The 18,953-nt window shown below is 36.8% G+C and overlaps 1 protein-coding gene and 1 long non-coding RNA gene across 7 annotated transcripts in view; both read left to right on the top strand.

Annotated features, from left to right (window-relative positions):
- LOC101688321 (zinc finger protein 420) overlaps positions 1 to 8,880 on the top strand; it is a 95,428-nt gene extending 86,548 nt beyond the window's left edge. For 5 of the 6 annotated variants that reach the window (XM_004764987.3, XM_004764985.3, XM_004764986.3 and 2 more), the window contains one exon: positions 5,679 to 8,880. In XM_004764987.3, coding sequence (XP_004765044.1) covers positions 5,756 to 7,609 — 1,854 coding nt within the window. In that variant the 5' untranslated portion in view covers positions 5,679 to 5,755 and the 3' untranslated portion in view covers positions 7,610 to 8,880. The remainder of the gene's footprint in view (positions 1 to 5,678) is intronic. The other variant, XM_045076529.1, reaches the window with a different exon arrangement.
- Positions 8,881 to 14,665: 5,785 nt separating this feature from the next.
- The window catches only part of LOC123391030, a 39,400-nt gene continuing 35,112 nt past the window's right edge, over positions 14,666 to 18,953 (top strand). Inside the window, exon 1 of the long non-coding RNA XR_006605671.1 lies at positions 14,666 to 15,089. This is a non-coding gene — a long non-coding RNA (uncharacterized LOC123391030). The remainder of the gene's footprint in view (positions 15,090 to 18,953) is intronic.

Below are 18,953 nucleotides of genomic sequence, written 5' to 3'. Positions count from 1 at the left end.
AGTGGTGCAATTCCTGGGTCATAAGGTGGTTCTTTTTTTTTTTAATTTTTTGAGGAACCTCCATACTGTTTTCCACAGTGGCTATACCAGTTTGCATTCTCACCAACAGTGCATGAGAGTTCTTTTTTCTTCTCATCACCAACACCTGTTGTTTCTTGTGTTGTTGATTTTAGCCATTCCAACAAGTGTGTGGTGATATTGTAGTTTTGGTTTGCATTTCCCTAAAGATAAGTGATGATAAGCACCTCTTCCTGTGTCTCTTGGCCATCTATGTGTTTTTAGAGAAATGTTTGTTCATGTCTTCTGCCCATTTTTTACTTGGATTATTTATTTTTGACTATTAAAGTGTATAGTTCTGTATATATTTTGGATACTAACCTTTTATTGGATATGTCATTTGCAAATACCTTCTTCCATTCCAAAGGTTGCCTTTTAGTTTTGTTGATTGATTCCTTTGCTGTGCAGAAGGTTTGTATTTTGATGAGGTCCCAATAGTTTATTTTTGTTTTTGTTTCTCTTGCCACAGGGGACCCATTTAGAAAAAAGTTGCTATGGCTGATGTTAGAGAAATTACTGCCTGTGCTCTTTTCTAGGATTTTTATGGTTTCAGGTCTCACATTTAGATTTTTAGTACATTTGAATTTATTTTTGTGTATTCACTCTTTTGCATATTGCTGTCCAGTTTTCCCAAAACTCTGTTGAAGAGACTTTTTCCTATTAGATATCCTTTCCTGCTCTGTTAGAGATTCATTGACCATGTAATTATGGGTTGATTTATGGATTTTGTGTTCTTTTATTGTCTGTGTATCTGTTTTGATTACTGTAGCTTTTTAATAGATTTTGAAGTCTGGAATTGTGATGCCTTCAGCTTTGCTTTTCTTTTTCAGGGTTGCTTTGGCTATTTGAGATCTTTTGTGGTTCCATACAAATTTTAGGATTATCTGTTCTAGCTCTGTAAAAAATGCTGTTGGTATTTTGACGGGAATTACATTAAAAGTATAGATTGCTTTGGGTATTATATACTTTTTAACTGTTTATTTTTCCAATCCATGAGGACAGAATGTTTTTCCATTTCTTTGTGTCATCTTCAGTTTCTTTCATCAGTATTTTATACTTTTCAGAGTACAGGCATTTGACCTCTTTGCTTAGGTTTATTCCTAGATATCTTATTTTTGGTGTGGTTGTAAATGGGATTGTTTCCTTAATTTTTCTTTCTGTTGCTTCATTATTGGTGTATGAAATACAACAGATTTCTATAGATTGATTTTGTGTATTGCATCATTACTGCATTGGTTTATCAGTTCTATCAGTTTTTTTGGTGAAGTCTTTTGGGTTTGTTCTTTTTTAAAGATTTTATTTATTTATTTGACAGAGATCACAAGTAGGCAGAGAGAGGCAGGCAGAGACAGTGGAGGAAGCAGACTCCCTACTGACTGAGAGCCTGATGCAGGGCTTGATCCCAGGACCCTGGGATTATGACCTGAGCCGAAGGCAGAGGTTTTAACCCACTGAGCCACCCAGGCACCCCAGATTTTCTATATATAGTATCATGTCATCTGCAAATAATGAAAGTTTTACTTCTTCCATACTGATTTGGATGCAATTTGTTTCTTTTTGTTGTCTGATTACTGTGGCTAGGACTTTTAGTCTATGTTGAATGAAAGTGGTGAAAGTAGACATCCTTGTCTTGTTCCTGACATTAGGGGAAAGGCTCTTAGTTTTTCTCCATTAAGGATGATGTTAGCTGTAGGTTTTTCATATATGGCCTTTATTAAGTTGATGTATGTTCCCTGTAAACCTACTTTATGAATGGATGTTGTACTTGTCAAATGCTTTTTCTCCATCTATTGAAATGATCATAAGGTTCTTATTCTTTCTCCTCCTGGTGTGATGTATCATGTTGATTGTTTTGCAAAACTGAACTACCCTGGCAACCCAAAAATAAATCCCACATGGTCTTGGTGAATGGTATTTTTAATGTATTGTTGGATTCAGTTTGCTAGTATTTTCTTGAGGGTTTTTGCATCTGTGTTCATAAGATATATTGACTCGAAGTTCTCTTTTTTGTGTGATGTCTTTACCCGATTTTAATATCAGGCCTTATAGAATGAACTTGTAAGTTTTCCTTCCTCTTCTGATTTTGAAATAGTTTGCGAAGAATAGGTATTAACTCTTCTTTTAGTGTTTGGTAGAAATGGCTTGTGAAGCCATTTGGTTCTGGACTTGTTTGTTGGGGATTTTTTGGTTATTGTTTCCAGTTTCAGTTGTGATAGCTTATATGTTTGGTAGGTTATGTGTTAATTTGTATGTTTGTAGGAATTTATCCATTTCTTCTAGGTTGTCTAGTTTGTTAGCGTATAGTTTTTCATAATATTCTGTTAATTTTATATGGTATTTATTGTTATTTCTCCTCTCTCATTTGTAATTGTATTTCTTTGTATTCCTTCTCTCTCTTTTTTTTATAAGTCTGGCCAATTTTGTTGCTCTTTTCCAAGAACCAGCTTTATTGATCTGTTTTATGTGTGTGTGTATGTAATTGATCTGTTTTTATATATACTTATATATAATCTCTATGTTATATAGATATATATCTTTTATATAGATATATATTTATATGTACAAATATATTAAATGTGTATTTAAATATATATATATTTTGTGTAATTCTTTTTTATCTCTTTTATTCAGCTTGATTACTTTCCATTACTCTGTCTTATAGGTTAAGTTGTTCCTCTGCTTCATCCAGCCTGCTGTTCACTCCTCCAAATGTGTTTCTCATTTAATTTCTTGAGCCCTTCCTATTACGTTATTCCTTATCTCTGTTAATGGTCTCACTGGTGTTTTCCACTCTTTTGCCAAGTCTAGTGAGCATCCTTACGATCATTACTTTAAATTCTCCATCAGGCATGTTATATCTGTTTTGTTTAGATCTCTGGCCATGACCTTGTCCTGTTCCTTCATTTAGGACAAATTCCTGTTTTCTCATTTTGTCTAAGTACTCTATTCCTCTTTCTCTGTATTAAAAAAATTCAGGTAATCTCCTTTTCTTGAGGGTAGCGGCCTTATAAAAAAGAATTTCTTCTGTGTCATGCAGTGTAGTGTCCGTGTTTCCTAGGGCCTGGTGCTTTAGGGAGTTTCTCCAATGTGTGCTATGTGTGTTATGCTGACATGTCCTGGCTGCTTTATCCTTCAGGCTAGTCATCTGCAAAGCCTTTCTTTGTCTGTTATGACCAATGTTTGGTCCCTGGCCTCAGTGGTATGCATTTTAACTAGGTGTGCTCTGGTCTGCTTGTGAAATGAGACCTGTCACCATTGCCACTGGAACTGAGGCCTCACTAAACTCCTAGATAAGGAGACACAGTGTTAGTGGGGGGTTTGATCCAGTATTCTGGGGTAGGGGACCTGCCAAGTGTTACTGGGAAGGGTGGTTCCACTGTAGCCTGGTGGAGCTGGGGCTTGTTGAAAGCAAGTAGAGTAGGTAGTGTTGTTACTGTGTTGGTTCCCACAGGTGGCTCTGTGTTTATGCTGAGGGATGGGGGAGTGAAATGGCACCTGCTAATTCCTTTGTTCCTTGAGGGGTCTCTCTGTGATTGCTGCCTCTTAACTGACCTCTCCACTCTGTGCCCCAGGTACTCTTCAAATCACTATTTCCACACTGTATGCCCGTGGGCTGTTTGACCTGCCTTTTCTCCAAGAGCAGCCCCATGTCCTCCAAGCTCTCTCAGAGCCTCACACACTGACCTTTTAAACTCCGGGCGTTAATCCCCACTGGTTGCATGAACTTTCAAAATTTGGGTTCTTTCACTTTCCAAGCCAATTGCTATGGAGATTCATTTTCCCCGTGTGCTTCCCAGTGTACTAGTCTGTCTCTTACCCTTCTCCATGTCTGCAACTCCCTTCCTACCATAGCAGACTTGATCAGTTTCTCTCCCAAGCTGCATCTCCAGACTTCCTAACTTCTTTGATGTGGCCTCTTACCTACTTTTAGATATGGAGTACACATCTTCAGATCGATTTCTGGGGTACTTAAGATGATTTGATAGTTGTGTAGTTGTATTCATAGAACAGGGTGAGCCACGGGTGGTCCTACTCTGCTGCCATCTTCACCTACTCTATATTTTTATTTTTTTGAGGAACCTCCATATTGTTTTCCACAGTGGTTGCCCAATTTACGTACCCGTCAACAGTACATGAAGGTTCCTTTTCCTCTACATCCTTACCAACACTTGTTATTTCTTGTCCTTTTGTTTTTAGCATCCTAACAGGTGCAAAATGATGATAGCTCATTGTGGCTTTAGTTTGCATTTTCTTGATGACGAGTGATATTGGGCATCTGTTCATGTGTCTGTTGGCCATCTTTATGTCTTAATTGGAAAAAATGTCTGTTCGGGTCTTCTGCCCATTTTTTAATCAGGTTGCTTTTTGGTTCAGAGTTGTATAAGTTATATATATATATATCAGATATTAACCTCTTTTGGGTATATTATTTGCAAATATCTTCTATTCAATAGGTTGCTTTTTTGTTTTGTTAATGGTTTCCTTTGCTGTGCGAAAGCTATTTCGATGTTATCCCAATAGTTTATTTTTCCTTTTTGTTCCTCTTGTCTTAGGAGACATACCTGAAAAAAAAATATTGCTGTAGACAATGTCAGAAAAATTACTGCGTGTGTTCTCTTCTAGGATTTTTATGGATTCAGATCTCCTATTTAGCCCTTTAATCCATTTTGAGATTGTTTTTACGTATGGTGTTGAAAGACAGTCCATTCTATTGTGTATAGCTGTCCAGTCGTTCCAGCACCATTTGATGAAGAGACTGTCTTTTCCCCATTGTATATTCTTAACGTTCTTTGTCATAGATTAATTGACTATGTAAGTGTAGGTTTGTTTCTGGTGTCTCTATTCTGTTTTATTGTACATGTGTCTGTACCAGTACCTTTCTCTTTGGATTACTACAACTTCATAATCTACCTAGAAACCTAGATATTGTTTAATGAAACTGTATGGGTCAGGTTCTGACATGAAAGGTAAGTAGATATTAGTATAGGTCATGGTAAATAATATCTGAAAAGCACTGATGTAAGCCAGTTATTTCTTTTGGGTATTGGTTTCCTATACCAGATCCTCAGCTTATAACTCCTGCCCCAATAATCCCATGGTGAGGTGAAAATTTTGTAAGTTGAATACACCTACCAAACATCATAGCTTAGCCTATCCTACTTTAAACATGCTCATAACACTTAAAATAGTCTATAGTTCAGCAAAAGTATCTAACTTAAAGATTACTTTATGACAAAGTGTTGAATACCTCATGTAATTTTTTTATACTATACTGAAACTGAAAAGCAGAATGATTGTGTGGGTGCAGAATAGTTGTAAGTATATCACCTGTTTAACCTCACAGTCATGTGGCTTCCTGGGAGCTGTAATTTACTGTGACTGGTCAGGATCATGAGAGTATTGTACTGTATATTGATAGCTCAGGAAATTAACAAAATTCATAACTGAAGTACAGTTTCTACTGAATATATGTTGCCTTTATACTATCATAAGAGCAAAAGTTTATAGGTTGAACCATCATAAATTGGTTACCATCTATAGATATTTTCACATATAGTCTTTTCTACTATGGGTTCTCCTGAAATGACAATAGAAATGTTTGATGTTCTCTTATCTTTCAGACTTGCCTTCAAGGAGTGCAAATAAAGACTTATCTCCAAAAAATGACAATTATGAAACAGAACTATCCCAATGGGAAATGAGTGCCAGGCTTGAAAACTGTGATCTTGAGGAGTCCAGTTCCAGAGATTATTTGGAAGTCAGAGGCACATTGGAAAAACAACAAGAAAACCAGGAGGAATATTTCAGGCAAGGGATGATCATATATGAAAAAATGTCCATTTTCAATCAGCATGCTTACTTATCTCAACATACTAGGTGTCATTCTACTGAGAAACCCTATAAATGTAAAGAATGCGGGAAGGCCTTTAGACGAGCCTCACACCTAACTCAACATCATAGTATTCATACTGGTGAAAAACCCTATGAATGTAAGCAATGTGGGAAGGCCTTTAGTCGTGATTCACAGCTCATTCTTCATCAGAGACTTCATACTGGTGAGAAACCCTATGCATGCAAGGAATGTGGGAAGGCCTTTACTCAGAGCTCACAACTTATTTTACATCATAGAATTCATACTGGTGAAAAACCATATAAATGTGAAGAATGTGGGAAAGCCTTTATTCGTAGCTCACAACTTACCCGACATCAAAAAGTCCATACTGGTGAGAAACCTTATGAATGTAAAGAATGTGGGAAGGCCTTTACTCAGAACTCACAACTTACTCTGCACCAGAGACTTCATACTGGTGAGAAACTCTATGAATGTAAAGAATGTAGAAAGGTCTTTACTCAGCTCTCACAACTTATTCTACATAAGAGAATTCACACCGGTGAAAAACCTTATGAATGTAAGGAATGTGGGAAAGCTTTTATCTGTGGCTCACAGCTTTCTCAGCATCAGAAAATTCACAATGGGGAAAAGCCATATGAATGTAAGGAATGTGGAAAGGCCTTTATTCGTGGCTCTTTGCTTATGCAACATCAGAGGATTCATACTGGTGAAAAGCCCTATAAATGTGAAGAATGTGGGAAAGCCTTTATCCGTGGTTCACAACTTACTCAACACCAGAGAATTCATACGAATGAGAAGCCTTATGAATGTAAGGAATGTGGAAAGACCTTTAGTCATGGCTCACAACTTACTCAACATCAGAGAATTCATACTGGTGAGAAACCCTATCAGTGTAAGGAATGTGGAAAGGCTTTTAATCGTGGTTCACTCCTTACTCGACATCAAAGGATTCATACTGGAGAAAAACCCTATGAATGTAAAGAATGTGGGAAAACTTTTAGTCGTGGCTCAGAACTTACTCAGCATGAGAGGATTCACACCGGTGAGAAACCTTATGAATGTAAGGAATGTGGGAAGTCTTTCATTCGTGGCTCACAGCTTACCCAACATCAGAGAATTCATACTGGTGAGAAGCCGTATGAATGTAAAGAGTGTAGAATGGCCTTTACTCAGAGTTCTCATCTTTCTCAACATCAGAGACTTCATACTGGTGAGAAACCCTATGTATGTAATGAATGTGGGAAGGCCTTTGCCCGTGGCTTACTACTTATACAGCATCAGAGAATTCATACAGGGGAGAAACCATATCAGTGTAAGGAATGTGGGAAGGCCTTTATTCGTGGTTCACAACTTACTCAACATCAGCGAATTCACACTGGAGAAAAGCCTTATGAATGCAAGGAATGTGGGAAGGCCTTTAGTCATGGCTCTCAACTTACTTTACATCAGAGAATTCATACTGGTGAGAAGCCCTATGAATGCAAAGAATGCAGGAAAGCATTTACTCAGAGCTCACATCTTTCTCGACATCAGAGAGTTCATACTGGTGAGAAACCCTATCAATGTAAGGAATGTGGGAAGGCCTTTACTCGTGGTTCACAACTAACTCAACATCAGAGAAATCATATCAGTGAGAAATCTTTTGAATATAAGGAATGTGGGATAGATTTCAGTCATAGCTCTCAAGTTTATATATGAGTTACCTGATTCTTTATGATTAAGATAGCCTTCTCTGGTCACTAATCCATTATTATCAAAGAATTCCTAAAATGTGAATATGGGAGCATATTTGCCTCATAAAGTTCAGCATCAGTGAATTCTAATGGGGGAAAGATACTGTTAATGTAATCTATGTAGAAAAACTTATCATTACTGGAAACCTATTAAACTTCAGCTTATAATAATAGAGAATAATTCTGTTAATATAGTAAATATATTGAGGCCTCTGGCTGTAGAATATGTCTTTTCCAACAATATTTTGACTCTACCAGCTACTTTCCTTCATGACATTTATAATTAACCTCTGCTTTGGCTTAATCGTTTGTAAGATAGGCCTAATACTTTCCTTGTAAGATTCTTGGAAGTATTATGTGAGACATTTCATGTAAAGTTCTTAGAGCAGTGCCTTGAACATAGTATACCACAAGTATTAGCTATCATTATTAATAGTATGATTTTAGAGAATTTGCATGAGAAGAGGACACTTAGGGGTATAATGAATATTGAGAAATCTTTCATTAATATTTGACCCTGTTTGAGTGGGGGCCACTGTATGCTGTAATGAACATGAGAAAGCTTTCATTCACATCTTCTTCCATATGCTAGAAGAGGAAATTCATACTGTTGGGTGTTGCGGGGAGACAAAAATTTGTAGATTTAATCAGTGGATTGTTGAAGAGAGGTAAAGTGAATTGTAACAAGGTCCAAAAATTCATATGTCCTATCATTTTTACCATAATTAAAGAATATTATTTAAGAAATGAAAAATAATGGCTAGCCAAAATAAAATTTTCTACTAGGGAATTTCTAAAAACTTGAATGTACAGCTTTTTAATTAAACTAAAAATAAACTGATATTACTATTTTGCAGTGAAACATGACGTTCTGTCACAGACTGCTACTTCCCTACCCAATATCCATTTTTCCTTTAGAATTCTTGGCTGAAAAATGATCTCAGCCTCTTTTGCAGCTCAGCAAGATGGAAGTGGTATTTGTACATGTAGGACATTTAAGAATACCTTTCTCTCTCTGCATTTCTTTGTTTCCCTGCCTACAATGTGGACATTTAGTTTACAGCTCTGGTGATTTTATGGAGAATTTGAAAATGATTATCTGGGTACTAAGGATGATGGAGCAGAAATACAGAATGAGTCTACACCTGTACTGATCTTTTGGAACAGTTGTACCAATTCTGGTCTGTCTGCCTCCTGTATTTCTTTATATAAAATTCAAATAAACTTATTTGTTGATGTTGTTGTTATTCTGTCATTGACACTAAAATGTGAATTTTGTACCCAGAAGTCGAGTGCTATGGGTAAAGGAAATCTTAAATATGGCATTGACTTTGTGCCATCATGAATGAGAATTAACCTACTTCAGGCCAGAAAACTAAAGATTTTTGCTTTTATAGACAGGACATTTGGTCTGACTCTCTTCCAGTCTATCTTACAAGGCAGATCCTTCACCAGTTAAAGCTATAATTTTAGTAGAAATGATAGGAGTCATTCAGAATGTGTGTTGGGTGTTTCTTGCTGCTTTTGGTAATGTCCCATGAAAGATAAATTTGGTATAGACTTGGTTGCAGAGGCCACTAGCAGAGATTGAAAGCGATATTGCTTTGTTAAGAGATGTCATCTCTCCCTACAGGCATCCAATCCTGGTTGACAGTAAATTCATATATTGCTGTATCCCAGCTACTGTTTTTAGGTGTTTGGGATATATCAATGAGCAACTCTAGCAGGTGGAGATAGAATAGTTGTAGAAAAATTACAGAGTATATTAGAACATTAGTGTTATGGAGGAAAGGTCATTCAGAAGTAGTTCAGAGGAATATGAAAGTTTATTAAATGGACCATAGATAAGAAATGATTTCAGTCGAGATTGGAAGACGTGAAAGAGAAAGTGGTTATCTAAGGGAAGAGTACTGCAAACAGGAGGAAGCTAAGAACAAAGGTCCTACTTGAGGAACATCAAAGAAGCTATTGTAGAGGTCTGTGCAAGGGGGTGATTAATAGAGGAGGATAGAGAGATAACAGGGCCACATCTTATAAGTCCTTGTCAGTCACTGTAAGCATTTTGTAATTTTTTCTGGTAGAAGAGGCAGCCACGGGAATGTTTCAGCAAAGGATGTGATTTGACAAGCTGCCATTGTGTTGTTTAAATTAAAAAAAAAAAAAAGTGAAGTGGGCAAGAGGCCGTGGCCCCTTAATTCAGATGAAAGATATTAGCTTACATCATAATGGTAACAATGGTGAGAAGTGGCTGGACTCTAGATATAGGGTAAATGTGAGCAAGCAAGATTTGTTTAAGGGTTAGATATCAGATGAGAGAGAAAGGTTTCTGGGGTGACTTTGCCTCACAGATTTTGGCTTCAAACAACTGGAAAGATGGTATTCCCATCAGCTGAGATGGGAAAAGCTGCAATTCCTTCAGGTTTGTTGGGGATATTGGGGAGTTCAGTTTTGAAAACGTTGAGTTGAAATATTTTTTAGACAAAATGATAATATTGATTAGGCATTTGGATGTTTTAGCATGTACTGTTCTAGAGATTATATTAATTTGGTAAGTATTGCCTATACTTATATAAAACCATGAGGCAGAATAAGATCATTAAAGATGGGTATAGATAGAGAAAAGACTGATCCACAGTGCCTTCTAACATTAAGAATTCAAGGATAAAAGGACAGACTAGCAAAGAATGCTAAGAAGGGTGGGTGGGATAGAAGGAAAAATAGAATAGTGTGGCATTACAGAAGCTACATGAAAGTGAGTCAAAGGAAGACGATCAATGGTTGTAGATACCATTAGCAGACAACATAATATTAGATGAGACTTGACTTGAACTTATTCATATTATTGTTGATCTTGAGAAGAGTAGGGGTATTTTTGATTGTTTTGGAGTGGTTGAGTTAAGAACCTGTTGAAAAATAGAAATTGGGGACAATGAGTATAGACACAACTGCTTGGAGGTGTTTGCAGCAAAAAAAAAAAAAAAAAAAAAAAAAAGTAGCAACAGGAATTAGAGTTTCTCCAGGATGGGAGAAGTAATAGCAATTCTGTATGCTGTTTGGAATAATTGGATGGGGGGAATAATTCATAACAAAGTAGAATTACTGGAGCAATGGCTTTATGTCAGTGAGGGGATAAGATTTAACAGATGGAGGGATCATTTGGGGTAATATCCTGGAAAGTTTATTCCTGACAATAGTATGGCCAAATATGGGGTGCTGGGAAGTAAGTAGATGAGATGGGAGAAGTCTTGGAAAATGTTCTAATGCCTTCAGTGATTTCATGACCATTAAACAAGGTTAGCTGAAAATATGGGGGTGGGTGAGAAGTTTGGGGTCCAAGAGAAAAGAGATATGAAAGTCACCAAAGTGAGGTATTTAATGTGAAATATGATTGCCTGGCAACATTAAAGGGATAGAAAAATGAAAGCACAAGGGGCCAGTAAGCAAAAGAAATCAAGCTTAAAACTGTATTCACACAGGATCTTTGTATTGTAGTTAAACAAATTAGCGAATACTTGAAAGCCTAATAAGTTTCTTTTTTTAAAAGATTTTATTTATTTGACAGAGAGAGGTCACAAGTAGGCAGAGAGGCAGGCAAGAGAAGGGGAAGCAAGCTCTCTGCTGAGCAGAGAACCCCAATGTGGGGCTTGATCCCAGGACTCTGGGATCATGACCTGAGCTGAAGGCAGAGGCTTTAACCCACTGAGCCACACAGGCACCCCAAAAGCCTCTTGAGTTTTTGAGGGATATGTACTACTGTTAATGAAACCCAATCCTAGCCTGCAACAGTGTATGATTCAAATCCCCCAAACAATTCCCAGACTTTGGAACAGATCCATCAGCAATTTATGTAGTTTTCCCAATGATATGTATGAAACTATATATTTCTAGCTATACAGGCTACTAGCAGAGATTGAAAGTGACATATGTGTGTGTATGTGTATATATATCTATAGATATCGATATTGATATCTAGATATCTATAGATAGATATATACATACACACAGAGCTATATATATGAGCTATATATATACACATATATATATATTTATAGCTCAATGTAGTTTTGCTTTTTTCATTTGCTTTTTAAGAATATATAAATTGTATGTTTTATAAAAACCTGCCTTGTTTTTTTGCTTCCATATTTTGGCAATCGTTCCAGTTGCTGTTGCCACGTAACAACCACTCCAAACTTGGCTTGAGATACAGTAATAATTTATTTAGCTCACACATATGTAAAAACTTGGACAGGGCTTGGCAACAACAGCTCATCTCTGATTGACGTAGCCTTAGATGGGGTGGCTTGAAAGTTTGCTGGCTGAAGGCTGGGATCATCTGAAGATTCACGTGCTCACATGTCAGGCACTTGATTCTGGCTATCAACTGGACCTTAGGTTGGTCAGCCAGAATACCTACATATGATATCTCTATGAGGCCACTAAGCATAGTGTCTTGAGTTTCAAGAGTTTGCCCTATAAAACAAGGTGAAAGTGCATGTAATTTTTATGATCTAGCCTCATAAATCACATAACATCACTTGTGTCATACTCTATTGGTTGAGGCAGTTAAAGCTCTATGAAAGAATTGTCACATTTTAAGAAGAGCCTGTAGGATAGGATATATTGTGGCCTGTTTGGAAAATGTGGTGTACCATAAAGATCTTCCATAGCTAGCCTGAGAAGTTGCATAATTTCACTTCTGCCATTCTCTGTTTAAGGCAGCTACATTTTGATAGGAGAGTGTCATGTTGTAAGCAGAGCATATGAGGTAGGATATAGTTGAGTGAGTGGTCCTTTTTGGAAAATATATTCTGTCCCAGAGGTCCTCTCCTACATGAAATTACCTCATTTTTATGGTGGCATGTTGTTATACCTATATATTCTTTTAATGATATACCATAATTTGGGCAGACTGCCAAAATTTTCAGGTTTTTTTTCCCCGGTGTGCTTGGCTCCTCTGCTAAGTACCAAATTTTCCATTCTCTCTTGCCAGTTTTAGCCCTGTGACTAAGTGAAAGGTTATCAGAAGTGATTCATAATTTCCTTCTCATTTGCTCAAAACTTTCCATAAGAACAGGCCGCTTGGGTGGCTTAGTCAGTTAAACATCCGACTCTTTATTTCATCTTGGGTAATGACCTCAGAGTCGAGAGATCAAGCCCTGGTTGAGGCCCATGCTCAGTAGAGTCTGCTTGAGACTCTCTCCTTCTCCCTTTGTCCACCCCCCTCAAATAAATAAATCTTCCAAAATTTTTCCATAAGAGTATAGAAATAACTCCCAATTCATTATTAATTACAGTTAGTATAAACATTTAATGTGGTCATTAAGGATATTTTACTTCCAGTTCTGGACCAAGATGGAGTATACAGAAACATGAAGCTATTGTAAAAGAGTAACTATAAGATATAAAGAATTCTGAAGAGTACCCAAAGACTGAAGGAGAGTATCCAGGGAAGGATAAATTTTGAAGATGGGCCCCATCTCTAAGTCTGGGGTTCAGATTTCATTATAGAAGGTGTGGTTTCAGCTCCACTGAATGGTGGGGAATTTTGGTGGGGTGCCAGGGCTAGAGCTAATCTATACTTGTTCAGCAAGCAGGAAAAAAACCTTTGGGACACAAATGAGTTGCGATATTAACAGTAGGGGACTTTAACACAGCACTTAGATCAATGGATAGATTATCCAGCCCTCTTACACCATTGGTGGGAATGCAAGTTGGTGCAAAACAGTGTGGAGATTCCTTAAGAAATTAAAAATAGGGAAACCTGGATGGCTCACTGGGTTAAACCTCTGTCTTTGGCTCAGGTCATGATCTCAGGGCCCTGGGATCAAGCCCCACATCAGGCTCTCTGCTTCCCCCTCTCCCTCTGCCTGCTGTTCTGCCTACTTGTGATCTCTCTCCGTCAAATGAATAAATAAAATCTTAAAAAAATTTAAAAATATTGCTACCCTATGACCCTGCAATTGTACTACTGGGTATTTACCCCAAAGATATAGATATAGTGAAAAGAAGGGTCATCTGCACCCCAATGTTCATAGCAGCAATGGCCACAATTGCCACTGTGGAAAGAGACAAGATGCCCTTCAATAGACAAATGGATAAAGAAGATATGGTCCATATATACAATGGAATATTACACAGCCATCAGAAAGGATGAATACCCAACTTTTGTATCAACATGAACAGGACTGGAGGAGATTATGCTGAGTGAAATAAGTCAAGCAGAGAAAGTCAATTATCATATGGTTTCACTTACTTGTGGAGCATAAGGAATAACATGGAGGACATTAGGAGAAGAAAAGGAAAAGTGAATTGCGGTAAATCAGAGGGGGAGACGAAGCATGAGAGACTGTGGACTCTGAGAAACAAACAGGGTTTTGGAGGCAGGGGTGGGGGATGGGTGAGTCTGGTGGTGGGTATTAAGGAGGGCATGTATTGTATGGATCACTGGGTGTGGTACATAAACAATGAATCTTGGAACACTGAAAAAGAAAGAAAGATGCTTTTTAAAAGGGTAAAAAGAAAAATCAACAAAGGAAACTGACTTTGAAAGACGTATTGGACCAAATGGAGCTACGGATATATTCAGAACATTCCATCCTAAAATAGAATACACATTCTTTTTAAGTACATAAGGGAATAGATCACATATTAAGCCATAAAACAAGTCTCAACAAGTGAGAAAACACTGAGTTCATACCATGCATCTTTTCTGGGCATACCACTGTGAAACTAGAAGTTAACCACAAGAAGAAAATCTGGAAAGAGCACAAATATATGAAGATAAAAAACATGCTACTAAACAATGAGTGGATCAACCAAGAAATTAAAGAGGAAATAAAAAAAAATACATGGAGACAAGTGAAAATGAAAACATAATAGCCCCAAATCTTTCAGATGCAGCAAAAGCTATTCTAAGAGGGAAGGGTATAGCAATACAGGCCTACGTCAAGAAGGAAGAAAAATCTCAACCTAATCTTACACCTAAAGGAACTAGAAAAAGAACAAACAGAACCCCACACCAGTAGACAGAAGGAAATAATAAAGATTAGAGCAGAAATAAATAGAAACTAAAACAGAAATCAATAAAACCAGGGCCTCAAACTAAACCAATCCCTCCCATTGGTACATACCTTAGATCACAGCCCATAGCTTCACAAGTTCTTGATAGGACTTCCCCAAATGGCCCTTGTAATAAACAGTTACCCCTGCTTCCCAGAGCCTTCCCCTTGTGTGGCCCTTCTATAAGTCCCCCATGAAGCTTATATAAACCCCACTCTTTTTTATTTGAATTAAGCAGTCTGGCCCTAGCATTAGAACCCTACAACACTACCTACAGACCCTAATGAAAGCATGTACCCTAGGTTCTGCTGCACTTTCTGTGTGCATTCTGCCTGGACCTACCTGTGTGGCCCCTGGAGGCATGCTGTGTACTTCCTCCTGGACCTGTGAGTAATAAACTATATTTCAATTTCTTTTTGGCCTTTTTTGGAACCCCAGTTCACCATCCAACATTGTGGTGCTCTACTTTATAAATACTAATTTAACAAAATTAAAACAGAGATATCCTAGTAGCAACTCCCTCAGGTTTTGTTTAGCTGGAGTATCTTAATTTCTCTTTCATTTTGAGGTTAGTTGTGCCAGATATAGAACATCTGTCAGGGTTTGGTTTTTTTTTCTCTTTTGGAATGTTAAATATATAAGCTGATTTTCTTCTGACTTACATGGTTTCTGATGAGTAATCAGCTGTTAACTTTACTGAAGCACCTTTGTATGTAGCAAATTGATTGCCTCCTGCTTTCAAGAACCTTTGTCTTTGCTTGTCAATAATTTAATTGTAACACTTCTGAGTGTTGATCCCTTTGAGTTTATCATGCTTGCAGTTAATTGAGGGTCATGAAAATGTGTATTTCTTGTCTTCAGGTTTGGGAAGATTTAGGCAGTCATTTCTTCAAATATTTTTTCTGCCTCCTTCTTCCTACTTCTGGGCTCCTATTATGTATATATTGATGTGCTTGATGGTGTCAGATAGCTTTTTCAGGCCCTCTTTTTTCTTTCTGTTTCTAGTCTTCAGACTAGATAATTTCAATTGCCTTATCTTTTAAAAAAAAAGATTTTATTTATTTATTTGACAGAGAGAGATCACAAGTAGGCAGAGAGTCAGGCAGAGAGAGAGAGGGAGAAGTAGGCTCCCTGCCGAGCAGAGAGCCTGATGCGGGGTTTGATTCCAGGACCCTGAGATCATGACCTGAGCCGAAGGCAGAGGCTCAACCCATTGAGCCACCCAGGCGCCCCTCCATTGCCTTATCTTTAAATTCACTAAGTTTTCTACCTCATCAGGTCTACCAATTGGACTCATCTAGTGAATTTTTCATTTCAGCTATTGTACTTTTCAGGTCCAGAATCTCTTTTGGGTTCCTTTTTATAGTTTCTATCTTCCAATTAACATTCATTTTTGTTCATTTATTATATTCTTTTTTAAAAAGATTTTATTTATTTATTTGACAGACAGAGATCACAAGTAGGCAGAGAGGTAGGCAGAGAGAGAGGAAGGGAAGCAGGCTCCCTGCTGAGCTGAGAGCCCGATGCAGGGCTTGATCCCAGGACCCTGAGGTCATGATCTGTGCTGAAGGCAGAGGCTTAACCCACTGAGCCACCCAGGCGCCCCTCATTTATTATATTCTTGATTTACTTTAGTTTTTTGTCCAGTGTTTTACTTAGCTCATTTAGCATATTTTGGATAGCTGGTTTAATATATTTGACTAGTGATTTCAATATCTGCATTTCCTCAGTGATAGACATACTTTCCTATTTTTTAATGCTTTTCAATTTGTTGCTGAGATGTAGACATTTTGAGTAGTATAATGTTGTAAGTTTGGAAATCAGATTATTTCCCTCCTTGGGGATTGCTGATTTTTGTTGGTTGAGGACTGCAGCCATCCATTTATTTAGTGACTTCTCCAGACTATTTTTGCGAAGTTTGTATTCCATGTTGTGTGTCATCACTGATGTTTCTGTTACATAATCTCTGAGGTCAGGCAGAGATATTGATTAAAACTTCAAGAAAATATAACAATTATAATCATATGCACTGTCTTAGCTTGGGCTTCTATAAAATAATACCATAGACTGGGTGTTTTAAGCAACAGAAATGAATTTTTTTTACGATGCTAGATGCTAGAATTTGGAGGTCAGTGTCTCAATATGTCAGTTTCTGGTGAGAAATTTTTTTTTTTTTTTTTTTAGTGAAAGCTCTTTTATCGGATTGTAGATGGCCACTATCTTGCTGTATGCTCACATGATCATTTCTATGTCCAGGTGCAGAGAAAGATAGAATAAGCTCTCTGATATCTTTTCTTATAAGAGCACAAATCCTATCATGATGGTTTGTCCCTCATGACTTCCTCTTATCCTAATTATCTTCCAAAGGCCCCATCTCCTTATAGTAGGGCTTAGGGCTTCAACATATAAATTTGGGAGACACACAAATATTCACTCTATAATATGTATCTAAGAACAGACCTGCAGAATATATAAAGCAAAAAAAATGACATTATTGGGGCGCCTGGGTGGCTCAGTGGTTTGGGCTGCTGCCTTCGGCTCGGGTCATGATCTCAGGGTCCTGGGATCGAGCCCCGCATCAGGCTCCCTGCTCCGCAGGAAGTCTGCTTCCCTCTCTATCTCTCTCTCTCTCTCTGCCTACTTGTGATCTCTGTCTGTCAAATAAATAAATAAAATCTTTTAAAAAAATGACATTATTGAATATACAAACAGTTATACAATAGTACCTTGAGCCTTGACTACTCTACTTCCAATAATAAATAAACAATGAGTCACTAAATTTGACACCTGAAACTAATATTACACCTTATTTTAACTGACTGAAATTTAAATAAAAACTTGAAAACAAAACAAAATAATAAAACAATGAAATAGAAGATCAGTAAGGAAACAGAAGACTTGAACACTATATTTAAGTCAACAGACAAAACAGAATCCTCAACCTATTAATAGCAAAACACTGATTTTTGTCTTAAGTCCATGTTGAACAACCTTCAGAATAGAACATGTAATTAGCCACAAAACAAATCTTAATACATTTTAAGAAACTGAAAATACACCACATATCTTTACCAATTACAGTGGAATGAAACCTATGTGGAAATTAAGCAACATACTTTTTTGAAGTATATTAATATGCAATTAGTTCTATTAGTATCAGATGTATAAACATATAGATTCAACAATGCAATACTGTACTCAATGCCCATCACAGTAATGTAGTAACAACATTACTACAATAATATTGGCTATATTCATTATTTTGTACTTTTCATCTCTGTGACTTATTATATAACTGAAAATTTGTACCTTTTAATTCCCTTTATCTATTTAACCCACCCCTACATCCATACCATCCTCCCCTCTAAGCAAATACCAGTGCGTTCTCTGTATTTACGAGTCTCTCTCTTTCTCTCTCTTTTTTTGAAACAACATACTCTTAAGAAATCACTAGATTAAATAAGAAATCCAAAAATGAAATTATAATTTGGGATAAAAGAAAATGAACATGCATAACAAAACTTAGAGGATGTAGTGGGCCCAGTGGAATGAAACTAGAAATCAATAGTAGGAGAAGTAGAAAATCCACAAATATGAGAAAATTAAAGACTTTTAATGAGTACATCAAAGAATACTTCACAGGGGAAATCACAGATCTTGAGACAAACTGAAAAACATAACATTACAAACACTTAACAGAATGCATCCAAATCAGAGCTAAAAGAAATTTACAGCTGTAAGCATTTCTATTTAAAAAAGAATCTCAAATCAGTAATTTTACATAATATGGAATTAGAAAGAAGAACAATTTAAACCCAAAGCTGTCAGAAGAATGGAAATAGTAAAGATTAGAGCACAGATAAACAAAACAATATAATGATCAGCAAACCCAGGAGTTGGTTCCTTTAAAATAACAGCAAAATTGAAAGACTTTTGGCTAGATTGACTATTAAAACAGACAAGAGAAAGAAGACTCAAATTACTAAAACAGAAATGAAAGTAGGGACTTTACCAATTTTTCAAAAAGAAAAAGGATTATAAGAATACTATAGACAAATGTAGGCTAAGCACTCTGACAATCTTGATGAAATGGGAAAACTAGAAATAGACCCCTAGAAATACACAAACTACAAAAAGACCTACAAAAAAATAGAAAATCCAAACAGACCTAAACCAAAAAAAAAAAAAAAAAAAAAAAAAAAGAAAGAAAGAAAAAAATAAATTAAATCATTAAGCAAAAGCCTCCTAAC

This window comes from Mustela putorius, unplaced genomic scaffold, assembly GCF_011764305.1.
Source record: "Mustela putorius furo isolate JIRA1106 unplaced genomic scaffold, ASM1176430v1.1 tig00000174_pilon_pilon_pilon, whole genome shotgun sequence".
Classification (NCBI taxonomy): Eukaryota; Metazoa; Chordata; class Mammalia; order Carnivora; family Mustelidae; genus Mustela; species Mustela putorius.
Note: the sequence above shows the minus strand (reverse complement) of the source record. Positions and strands in the feature narration are given on the sequence as shown.